This window comes from Stegastes partitus, unplaced genomic scaffold (genome assembly GCF_000690725.1).
Source record: "Stegastes partitus isolate 25-593 unplaced genomic scaffold, Stegastes_partitus-1.0.2 Scaffold48, whole genome shotgun sequence".
Lineage (NCBI taxonomy): Eukaryota > Metazoa > Chordata > Actinopteri > Pomacentridae > Stegastes > Stegastes partitus.
Genome location: NW_007577779.1, coordinates 497,450 through 510,218, shown reverse-complemented (window position 1 = coordinate 510,218; position 12,769 = coordinate 497,450). Strand labels below are relative to the sequence as shown.

Sequence of the window (12,769 nt, the reverse complement as noted above, 5' to 3'; positions counted from 1 at the left end):
TGTGTGTGTGTGTGTGTGTGTGTGTGTGTGTCTATCTATCTGTGTCTATCTGTCTTCCTGTGTTTGCACATGAACTGTGTTTGTCTATACACTGTATGTGTTTGTATTTATGGGTTTGTTAGGAAAACTGAGAAAATGCTGATAAAATGAGCCTGAAACAGAACTAAAGAAAAGAGGTCCCAGTACTTGGACCCATTTCCTGTACTTGTAAATAAGCAAAGGAAATAAGAGAGGAATTTATCTGTTGATAGTAATCACCATAATTGTATTTATTTGATCAAAGGCTGGTAAATTTTGGTGAATTTTTATGTCACTGGGGTCTGCTCCAAAGGTTCCTGTTGAGTGCAAAGCTTTGGAAATATAGCCAAAAGCCATGGTGGTTCCCAGACATTAGATATTTTTAAGCTCTCAGTCTGGGGAACCGGTGCAGATGATACAGGAATACAAAAGATGAAAACTAGCTTTTTTTTTTTTTTTTAGTAGGTATGTAGGAGGCTAGATAGTTTAGCAAGAGCGAGTGAAGAACAGATAGTGTATTTGGCAGTAAGGCCATGGTATCCATCCTACTCCTCTGGCTGTACTGAGTGGAGTTCCTGGCAGACTCGATGGCCCTGTACCCTTCTGATTACTCACCCGCTTGACTGTCCATTGTCTCTACATTCCAGTGGCTTAAAATGGAGGTCGCCTTTTCTAAGAGCATATCAGCATCCATGAGAAGATTGTCAAACCCCCAGTGCAGAGCAGAAAACCAGGGAGCAGTGCAACCCATCCACGAAAGTTAAAGCATAGAGCTTTATTTAATTACTGAGATAATTAGGACTTTATTTTTCACAGTAGAGTTGCACTTCAAATTGCAAGGTTTAATTATAATGAGGCAGTGTTATTTCCTGGTACGTCTCCAGTCAGCAGTGAAGTGATTGAAAAGAAACATAGTCATTTGATGTGCACGTTAAAATTTTCCTTGAGTAATGTTCATGACCTCCTGCTTGCACACAGCTTATTTTGTTTTACCATGATGTTATGCACATGTCTGCCATGTGTTTAAGCCCTCAGCCACATACACACACTTTATCCCTGAAAGCCCTCAAGTAGTTGGTTTGTCTACATGTGTTGGTTAGCCCTTCTTGCTTATAATAGCTCTCTAAGTGCTGGAAAAACAAGATGTTTGTCACTTTTCCCCCTCTGCTCATGATGTTGTCTTTCTACCCTATTCTCTCTTCATTTCTTTCTGCTTTCCTCCATCTGGTCACAGCTCACTGTCAGGTGCGGTTGTCATCAACATATTCATGTCCACTATGAACACGTCCTACAGTCAGAGGGAGAGTTGTATTATTAACCGTGAGAGCAGGACAGAGAATAAGATATTAAATGCTCCGTCTGCAGCATTTTGGGATTTTTCAGATAGCCTTTACCTTAGATACCAGATACACTTTTTCTCCTTCACTTCTCAGTTTGATACTTGAAGCTTGCTGTCTAATTCATCTACTATACATGTTTAATATATTCATGGTGTGTAAATCTTGTGGGATTTGGACTGATGGAAGATTTTGTATCCTGTTAGGATAGCGAGAATAGTCACATGTCATATCTTCACAGAAATCTACACACACACACACCCACACACACACACACATTTATATATATATTTTTTTCTTTCTTCCTTTTTTTTTTAAAACCTTCTGAGTACTAATTTTGTGTGCCAGACAATGGCAAGTATTTTTCAAATATTGTGCTGCAGTTGCTAACCGAGTAGGTTGTGTAACAACACCCTAGACATTGTCACTGTACATTCAGTTTAATAGGTTAGAAGCTGTGTGTGTGTGCGTGTTCTACCACAGCTCCACCATAATGCCCAGAGCTTGGGATTCGCCCTCGTCTGCAGCAGCGACTATGATGCAGACAGACAGCTCTCTCTTCTGTGCTCCTTGAGGCTGTGCATGTGTGTGTTTACGTATGAGTCAGAAGCAGGCCACCATTCTTTGTTGGTGGCCGACCTCAGAGGACAGGTGTCCTTAGATCCTTTAGTTAGCACATACACTCACAAATGCAGCCCTTGCACCAGTTTCCTTCATTAGAGTTTACCAAACAGACAGTTACCTTGTGACAGAGAAACACATGCTTAAAGCTTGTCTAGCCGCATGCTATGAACATCCGTAGGGACTTAAGCATCTCTCCAGCCGCAGGGTGTGTCTTTCCTGTCAGAGACAGGCCAGTGATGCAGGCAAGCCCACTGACAGGGACAAGAAAAACAACAGCCTTGAATTTTTGATTGTCTTCAGCAGTGTTTGTTAACGTTGCTTCGGGGAGATGCCGCAACATTGCATTAAGTTTGTAATCTCTCTGTAATTAAATGAGACTTTTCTGATGGTCTTTTGGATTTTGCAGAGGCATTGGTGCGGTGGAGTGCGTAAGCAGATGTGATTGCGCTTAAGAATTTAATGCAGCTATGTCACAGCTCATTGTAATAGCCCAAGAGATGATTAGTTGTGGTTCTGACTGTAAAGGAAGGCTTTGCGCTATGCCAATGAGCATTTGAATTTCCCAGGTTTGAGTGAAAAGATCCCATTTTGATATTGCCAGAGATCGCTTAGACATCGTGCTCTCTATCAGCTGCTGAATGCACTGCAGAAACATGGACGGTTTGTTTACCTCCTCATGCATTACTTGGCTCCTCCTTACCTTCTGTTTTTATTTTGCCTGAAAATTGTGCTGGATTATTTTAACACATTTTTTTCTTTATCCTGTTGGAAACCAGTTTCATGTGGAGAGGATTACGTCGGTAAATACATTTCCTTTTGGTACAAAGCTCCAAAGCCAGTCACGAGTGAAAAGGGTCTTGATAAGAAAATTGTGTCAATCACACTTCCTCACCTTACAACTCACCTCCCCCTCAAGACTCTCAACACCCTCTCCACCCCATTTCCCCTTAATTCCCATCTACCATTCCTGCCCAGACTAATTCTCGGTAGTTAATATTCAATTTTTTTGGAGACAGTTTTGACATCTAGTGGGTTTGATAAAGCAGGACCAGACCATTATGTTCTGTAATTATGTTGTGACTGTGGTGAGGAAAGAAAAGAAAAAAAAACAACTCATGTAGCTATTTAAGCGAAGTGTTACAGGTTAAAAAAGTGAAAAACGCTATCGAGGACATATCATAGCAGGTGGGTGTCAACCTTTCTCTGTCCTAGAAAAGCAGAAAGTGAGATGTGCAGATGTACTTTTGGTGTGGTCACAGCAGAGGCCTGATATCCAACAAAGCTGATGTCATGCTTTTTAGAATCTCATAAAAAGTGAAATGTGTGTGTGAGAGTAAGTATGCACTGCTTTTCAAGTGTTTCTCCGTTGTGCTCTGGTTTTATATTGTGACATCCTGATGTAATGTAAATGTCTCAATTTTACACATTTGTTGTATTCACACATAGATTCACAAGTTTGTTTCTTTCTCTGTATCTGCAGTATAACTTTGTGGGGAGAATCCTTGGCCCCCGGGGACTCACAGCCAAACAGTTGGAGGCAGAGACGGGATGTAAAATCATGGTGCGAGGCAAGAGCTCTATGAGGGACAAGAAGAAGGTAAGCTCATCCGCATGGCATTTTGCTGAGTGTGTTTTGTGGGATTTTTTTTGTATTTTTATCTATGTTACATAGTGGATTTCATTCACTCAAGTAAAAAAAAAAAAAAACATGATCTAAATCTGCATTTATTTTACAAAACCAGTTTAAACTTTAGCTCACTTCTTTCTCCACAGCAATTAGTCATTGTCTTGACGTGTCACACAAAATTGTGATATTTGCTGGGATAGTGGTCATAGAAAAACTTAACACTAGCCCTGTAGAAACATGAGGCAGACACACGCTCAGTTGATGCCTGGTGGCTGCATTCTGACATCTGATAATGCTGTTTGCAAAACGCTGCGCAGTGGAAAGTATAGAAGGCAGTAGTAAAGCAGACAGCCAAGGCTGGAGGCAGCTGCTATTTCTGGACCTACTGAGCTGAGGCTGGAGACATAAAAGGCTAATGTTTTGCACCTATATATCTTAAAAGCCAAAAGAGGAGCTTACTTAAAAACCTTTTTGCATTATTTGACCCGCAAATTAGGCTTTTACAGTTGAAATTTTAAAATGCACTATGGTGTGACCTTTACCAGCGACATGATCGCATTTGAAACTTTAGACTGTCTGTGGCAAAGTGATGTTGATGAGGTCAGACCATGTTGGGTAATCCTGTATTACGATGCTATCAGGTCAACCTGTGACATAGTTTCTTAGTGTGCTTTTTGAAATTTAACACACTATACTTTTCAGCTGCGGCAGGTGCCTGAACAGTGAAAATTTAAATTTTCAAAGCCAAGGTAACACAATTTTCCATGCATTCCCCAATGGGAGGTGTGTCAGATTAGATATAGTGAGAAACTTTGCCATTACTGTGAGGAGAAATTGTCAACTTCGAAAACTGTCAAATTTTAAGCATCTGCGCATATGTTGCCCAAAAGCCTTAGACTCTCCTTCAATAGCTGCTTTTAGCTTTTTTCAGTTAATTTTTTTCCCCTACAATTGAGTGAAAGTTTTTGGAGATTAATCTTGTTTTATCTCCTTTTTTTCTTTGTGTCTGCACCTCCCAGTTGCTCAGAGTTGCCAGACAGTGGTGCTATATTACAATGCATTTACATATTTTACTGTATTTCATCCTTTTGATATGACAGTCACCTGTTCTACGCACACCCTCACCAGAAGCCAAACAGAAAAAATATACATAGACTTCCACAGATTTTCGGCTGAGTCGTAATCTTAGAAACTCCAATATGCTGCAGGGTTCCTCCATTCGTATTTTAATTTCTAGCTCTTCTTCTCATTTCCCTTGGAGTGTGTTCATTATCACAGAACAAGATGAAGACACTCTGCTACGGTTCTTTCTTTGGAATTAGATCCAGAAGTAGTTAAATGGGAGTGAGCACGATCATGCATGTACAAACCCACACACACGCTCTAGAAGTTCATCTTAGCTCATTACATGAATCTATGATTACCTTCTTAATCTCTCACTATCTTAAAACTTAATGACGTGTGCTGGTTTGTTTTTCTGTGTGGTGCTGCGACGGGACCTGTGAAAGGCCCTGCGCAATTACTATGCTAACTAAGGCCCAATATAGTTAAACATTTACACAAAAATACAGACAAGCAGGATAATTTCTTCACTCAGTGTTTTGATATCTGATGAAGTGAGGGAATGATCCAATAGTCAGAATGTTTCATTGATAGTCCTGGCTTCTGCTCCTACAGTGATTGTATGTACATAGAAGGCAGGAAGTTAATTGGGGAATTTTAAAGGGTGGACGACTTCGTCTTTGCACGCATATGTGTCATTAAATTGTCTTTTTTGAAAACTATTCTCCACTGAAATTACATTTTTGTCCTAACCTTCTTTATTCCCTTTACTTTAGTACAATGATGTAGATATTTACAGAAAGGATGAGTTAAGTAGGGGAAAAGAGCAGATAGTATGCTAGTTTTTACATCCATAAATCACAACAATCACTATGGGGTTTGCTCTCTGGATTCCCAATGGTTTTGGATGGCCTGAGTGTGTCATAGCCACAAACAAAGCCACAGCAATAGCCTCCAGTCACTGCATTCTCAACCTCAGTATTTTCAGCTTGATGCCCTGTGGCAGCAAAGGATGCCACGGCAGCAGCTTAGCCAGTGTGTTTATTCAGGATCCATTAGCGGCAGCATTTTTATGCTCTCAATAATTCAGCTGGTTACTCCCTCTTGGGCCGCACTGCCTGACGGGGAGCCGGCTCACTGGAGCTACGCAGTGGGAGAGAGTCGAGCACAGTCTGAGGGAGAGAGAGAAACCGAGTAAAATAAAGAACAATGGTGAGGGAAGAAAAGCAGATGAAGTAGAAAATAAGGAGGGAAGCAGGTGGAGAGAAAAATATAGGGCACTCTTGTAAAAGAAACCAAAGGCCTTTTATAATTGGGGATATCCAAATTACTCTTTCACTCTCAATCCATGTCAGATTGTTTAGTCCGAAGCATCTATCGATACCAGGGCTTAATTTGTTTTGTTCTATTTGTTCTTTTCCTGCATCTTGTTTTGCAGAAGCTAGCTTGAACTTGCGCTGCATTAAAGATTTCCCCTAATTCCCTTGTTTCCTATAATATTCCATGGGCAAATTATTTTGACTGCTGTCATTTAATTATTCCCACAAGTGCTTTTTAAGCCTGTTGTCACTGAATGCTGTCCTGATATAATGTTTCTCTTCTCGATGGCCTCAGCTTGATGCTTGACACAAACAGAAAATGTTTCTCCTAAAGACTGCTGGTGCTTGCAGAAAGGGTGTCGTTTCATTTCTACCAAAGATAAAATAGCAGTAATTATGTAACTTAAAATTATGTAAAGTTTTTGTAATTATGTCATAGGAGGTGCAGTTGTGTAAATACCAACAAACTGATGTTCAAATGATGAGGTAACTGCAGAGAAAATTTCCCCAAAATATATTTATTTATTACCTGTCTAAAATTGGGAAATTACTCAACCTACCTTTGCATGTGTGTGGGTGCAACCTGAAATTCAGCTGACATAGGTGGAGATAGTGGAGACTAACAGAGGACTGACCTGTCTTTAGACTGCACTTTACACTCAGATCAAACAAGACTAAATGTGAGGTGTTTGAGTTTAAGCACATACTTGTGTTTTCTCTAGATAGAGCCCTTTTGATGTCACACTACTTAACATACATATTGTCCTGATTATCTAAAAGAAGGGCTCCTGATGCCATATTCCAATTTCTGTCATACTTTCATCTAACCTATCAGATTTGGTCTCTGGGTTTTTCACTCCTACAGTCACGCTTAATGCAAAACAACACTACGAACAACTGCAATTACATTACAGGTATGTTATATCGACCACTGCACAGGTAGAATAGGTATTTCCTATCCCTTTTGCAAAAGCAATTCCCTAATTCTATTTTGGCTACTGCATAGTGAGATTATGGTTAGTTCCATAGACAGCTATTTTATTTAGAACCACACTTAATGTCATTTCAGACTTGCACTTTGAGAAGTGTGCTCTATCAGATGAATTGATTGTCCTGATACATAATAGCTAAAACTGTGGTATCAGCAGTGGTCACTGGCAGAACAGAATATGCCTCCAGTTCTAGGGATCAGCTTCTGCCAGCCAATAGACAGTGTCACAGCATATCTCCCACATTTTATTGCTTAAGAACTAATATGTGACATTGCCTGTCAATATGCTGGATTTGATTAGACTGTTGGCACTGCTGCAAGCCCTTTTGTTTTGTTAAAATTTTATGCTGACTGTCATTCCTCATCTCTTGACCCAGGAATGGAACACTTGTTTCTTCTTTATTAAAACTGTGGAGTCCAGGTATTACAATGTCCAAGTATTATTTTTGGTGCAATGATTTATATAACACGTTCTGTTGGTTTAAAAAACAAAACAAACAACAAAAAACAAAAACCTGCCCTATCTTTATTCCACACAGTGTACATTTTATTTTGTGTTATAGTTTGTAAAAAGAAGCTGAGCTTCATGTCCATTCTCTGCAGCATTACCTTCAGTGAATGTTTTGGTATTTAACTTGTTTCATTTCAGATTGTAAGTCAAAGTCACTTTTGATTTGTTTATATTTAACATTTAGTGCCATTTTTCTCAGTCAATACTGATCCTCCTTCTTCCACAGTCCCACTTGCCCCCTCTTGTCCTTCCGTGTCCCTGCAGTTCTCTGCCGCACCTGTTTGATCTGCTGGCAAGGAGTCTCAGTTGCATTGACCTTAGTTGGTACGCAAAGGGAGAGAGTTCAAGAGGCATAGTTGAAACAGTGTAGATAATTTTGTTTATGACTGTTAAAGTGCAACATTACCAGGACAAAATTCTAGCACCACAGCGGCGCCGCTGTAGCTCACCTGGTTGAACTGGCGACCCATGTGCAGGGCTACAGTCCTGATGTGGAGATCATGAGTTTGAATCCCTTTCCCACATGTCCTCCCCCTATTCTTCTTCCCTACTTTCCTGTCTCTCTCTCACTGCGCTATCAAATAAAGACACAACGGCCAAAAAAAAAGAAAAAGAAGAAAAATTATAGCACCACATAGTCTAAAATCCAGATGAGGCAGCAGTGTGTTATATTAAGTCAGACTGACCTTGAGCCACTGCACCAAGGATTGAAAGCTTTGTGTCTGCAGTTGTACACCCTGTTATGTGTCTTTGAGCAACTGAACAAATCCTTTCCAGGTCCAGGGGTATACCTGACTCTACAGTGGCAACAGAAGCAGATCAATGAAACACTCAGGAGAAAAAAACAAAACAGCAATTGATTGGTGACTGTTTTTTTATTTTCATTAATTTATGAATTAATTTAATAATCTTTTTAGTGCAACCCAAAAAGGGGAAGCTCAGTCAGAAGAAAAATACAGCTGTATATTTTTTAAAAGTTTTTCAAAAAAATGTTTTTATGTGGTGCCAGCCGTGCCAGAATTGAGGCCTTAAAGTTTATTGGGCTCAAAATGAGGGGTGTGAAATCCAGCAGGCAAACAGGTGCTATGCAGATGATGGAAGTCATGCAACCTAGCTGACAAGCAGTCTTTCCTTTTGATCCTATTCTTAGATGAAGTTTCAAGATGCAGTGTCCATGCTGTTTATTCAGGCTACATGTTTTGACCAAACCTATTACCCTCTGGTATATGGTTGTTGCCATGGCATTTGATGTTGCCCTGTGAGGACATTGTCTTCAAAGGCCTTCCCAGTATTCCTGTGAGCTCTCGCCTTACCTCCCCTCTCTTTTCTCACCCTCCCAACCTCCCTCCCCCTCCAGTCTTCCTACTGTTTGTCATGCTGTCAGTTTCTCTCAGAGGGCACACAGTGACCTTGTTCACAGGCAGTCATGCTGGTGTATGGTGTATGTGTGTGTGGTTGCGTGTGTGTGGTTGCGTGTGCACTTTTGCCAGATCTGTTTGACTACAGTACTTAACAAATCTGAATATGCGCTGGCATGTACATGCTACACCCGCGCATGCACACAGGCACAAGATGGACTAATCGTTTTGGATCCACCTTAAGCAACAATCTGTCAATATATATGCATTTGTGTATCTACCATGTGCTTTCACACTCTGCCCTGCATGCAGAGGCAGCCTTTGTGGCCCGTCTGTCTTGTCCCCTCCAGAAAATGCTGAGTCACCCGCCAATCCCCATGTGCCCGAATAGGCCATAAGCAAACAGCCATGGTGAAATAATGGCCTGACTGCTGAAACTAGGCCCCACCAACCACGTGTGGAAAACGGGAAAACGAGAGTAGAATATTGAACTTTCTTCCATCTGTGTGTGTGTGTGTGTGTGTGTGTCTGTCTGTCTGTCTGTGTGTTGTAAAGAGCAATGCCATGGCAACAGCTCTCTGTGGAGTAGAAAGCAGGTGGGTGGCACTCAGCTCGAGCTTTAAGCTCTGTGTGTGTGTCTGTGCGTGCTCCCTCCCATTTTGTGCTGCTCATTGAGTGTATGGAAATCATGTCAGGTGGACCTCCTGCAGAGCACCGCAATGCATTGTTAGTAATTAGACACCCTCACAGTAGCTCACTACTCACAAATGAGCAGTGTTCTGAAGTTGAGGTGGTTTGTATGGGCGGGAGTAAACGACACACTATTCATCAACAGTCTGTGCAAAGCTGCACTAACATCAGCTAAAATCAGTCGGGGATGCAGTTGGACCACATAAGACTCTGACCTCTTTTGGAAAAAGAAATCACAAATAAAAAAATATTTTTTAGGTTGAAATCATTTTCACATTCCTGTTTTTTCTTCATAAAATCAAACACTCACATTTGAACATTCAAATCCTGTTTGGATGTTTTAGTGTGGTGTCACACATCTGAGAATCTGAGGTTGCATGTTTTTCAGACAACCTAGACCTCAACTCCTCACCTCAAGGGGAAGTAGTCAGCTTTCAAACCGCTGGCTTTCATGGTTGTACAGTGACATGCGATACAACCTCAAAAGCTTTTTAGAGCGCTCTCAGTGTCTGCTCACTGCATTTACTGTCAGCAGGGCAACACGAAGAGGGAGGAAAGTAGCTATGCTAAATTAAGGAGTGTGTTTTCAAAAATATATTCCAAATGTAAGGCTACTCTATGTTTCTTTCTACATATCCCATTTTACCTTTTCACACAAGCGTTAAGTGTGACTGGGCTTCTCATGGAGGCAACTGAAAACATAAAGCGTTTCCAAACCTCAGCCTTCCCAGTTCTTCTCCTGAAACGCCTTCCTATTTAACTGTGTTGAAACGCGACCGAGCGGTGATGGTTGGTTTTGAATACAGTCCATTTTGCCTTTCAGGGATTGCTAGTGCTATAGTTTGGGAACCTGTCAGTGCTTTGGTGCTGCCTTTTATAGGAAGAAAAACGACTCCCACAGAGAGCTATTGCTACCTAGACAGTATTGTCTGCAGAAACATGTTAGAGACAGAGGCATACTCTTGTGCACCTTCACACACAATCCTACAGCACTTTGAAATGTGTTCATGTGTCATAATTCCATTCCTACTAGTAAAGTTAGCATGGTTTAAAAATTTGGATCCATCTCTCTCTGATCTCTGCATCCATCCATCTTTCACTGATATTAATTGCTGCAGGGCTAACTGTCATCTTTTGCCTCTGTGAAGCGAGAGATCTATTAAAGAAGGGTGTCCTTTCAAAGTTAAAGCTAAACAGCTGACTAAAGGGCCAATCCTGTCATCCCACTTCCCTTCACAGGGCCCCATCGTCCTCTGTGTATGCCTGCCTCTCGCCTCCGCTTTATCTGATATGCTGTGTTACTGCACCGGTGCTCAAACACAGCCACACTGTCACATTCACTCACCTTCTCTCTCACTCTTCCTATTTCTCTGTCCAGGAGGAGCAGAACAGAGGGAAGCCAAACTGGGAGCACCTAAATGAAGACCTTCATGTCCTTATCACAGTGGAAGACACACAGGCCAGAGCTGAGATCAAGATGAGGAGAGCGGTGGAGGAGGTCAAGAAGCTCCTTGTACCTGCTGTGAGTACATACTATATACAACCTCATATACACATTATACATGCAATGGTGGCAGCTTATCACTTGATAATTTATTTAATGTTCTCCATCATTTGAGTCTTCCCGTTGGATGAAGGGCATGGTTCAGGCCGGATTTAGTAATGCTAAGAGAGACATGTCCATGCTCAACTGTCTTAGTCAAAACACCAGGATAATAGGGCTACATATGGCGTACCACCACTACCCCACTGTCAGCATCCTGTTTACTTCCATATATAGACCAGGGGAACAGGTTGGCTGTACCTCCAGTGGAGTGGAAAAACATAGCTAGCTGCACACACCTCCTGTGACTGCCACATTTCATCTCCGCTTCCCCTCTGCCAAGACTTCCTCATACACTGTGCGACTAGTGATGGGTGCTGGTAGTTCTGGCATGCAGAGTGGATTTTTGCTTTTAACTGTGGTGAACAGGTGGGCAGGGCAGCTGAAGGCCCAGGTTTGCCACCAGGTGGCAATGCAGAGGGCTTGGTGGTCTCCGGAAATCGGGCCAGCCAGTGCCAGGCATACAAGGTTAAACAAGGTATGCAGCATCACTTGAAACGTAACCTTGTTAAGCTGCTTTCCTTCAGGCGCATCCTGTTAATGCAAAATTATTCCTACACGTGTGCTTCAGATTTAGATTCTTTCACAGTGGGAGAAACAAATGCAACAAGGACAATGTTTGCCCCAGATATAACCATAATGCCATTGATCAGCTTGTAATTTTTCACAAGCAGAATGATGTTGCCTTCAACAACCACTGGGCAAGTGACAGCCCATGAAAGACGACCCCCTTTAAATATAAACTAACACACAAAGAATTGAGGATGGTAGTACAACTTAAGAGTGAAACTATTAAGTGATGTCACATCCATATGCACGGTATTTAGGAATTGAATCTTAATGATTATTTCTCCATCTCTCCTCTTCTGAGATGTGCTGCTGCCTGCTACACAAAGGCAGGGACAGGGACAGAGAGGTCACATCTGAAAGCAGACTTTTACGGCGCATTTTACTTGCGTTGATGACAACAGTGCTTCTAATCGAAACACAACGCACAATTTGTCGATAAGGGATATGGGGCAAAGATCTGTTGAACAGGCAGAACCAAGTTTGCTTGTAAAAATGCAGGATCTTATGAGGTCAACACAAAGTGATCTTCTTTTGCCACAGGGTGAGTAGGTTTAAACTCCACATAGCCATTCTAAAGATGGTAAAGGCTCCTCAAATATTGGTGTCGTATAAGATATTTCAGACTGACAAGTTTAATTTTCAGGGGGGGTTTCTGCTCACATTTTTATATTTTTTTAGATTACTATTATTGCTTAGTGGATTAATATCTGCCAGGTAAATATTATTTAAATTTAGGTTAAGTTAATTATGGCTATATTTGGGTTCTTGAACTTTACGTTTTTTTTTTATTCAAGGTATCTGAGCTGCACAGTGGATATAAAATGTGATGCAGAAGTTGTCATCGTGTGTCGCCTATCTAGCATGATATTTCTACCATGTCCGTCTTATAGAGGCCTTTGCCCAGTGTGACAGTGTGACAGTGTGGAAAGCACTTTAATTCATGCCCTTTTTTTCAGGATTGTTTGTCTTTTTCTGCCTGTCATTTATTTAGGCACTTGTTTTGTTTCTGGGTGTAGGAGTGTTTCACATCTTCACGGCCCGTATGTAATACACACTATA

The 12,769-nt window shown here is 41.3% G+C and overlaps 1 protein-coding gene across 3 annotated transcripts in view; it reads left to right on the top strand.

The window, feature by feature from the left end:
- qkia (QKI, KH domain containing, RNA binding a) overlaps positions 1-12,769 on the top strand; it is a 73,836-nt gene that overhangs the window by 35,762 nt on the left and 25,305 nt on the right. For all 3 annotated transcript variants that reach the window (XM_008306854.1, XM_008306856.1, XM_008306853.1), the window contains exons 3-4: positions 3,460-3,576; positions 10,916-11,059. In XM_008306854.1, the coding sequence (XP_008305076.1) occupies positions 3,460-3,576; positions 10,916-11,059 (261 nt within the window). The remainder of the gene's footprint in view (positions 1-3,459; positions 3,577-10,915; positions 11,060-12,769) is intronic.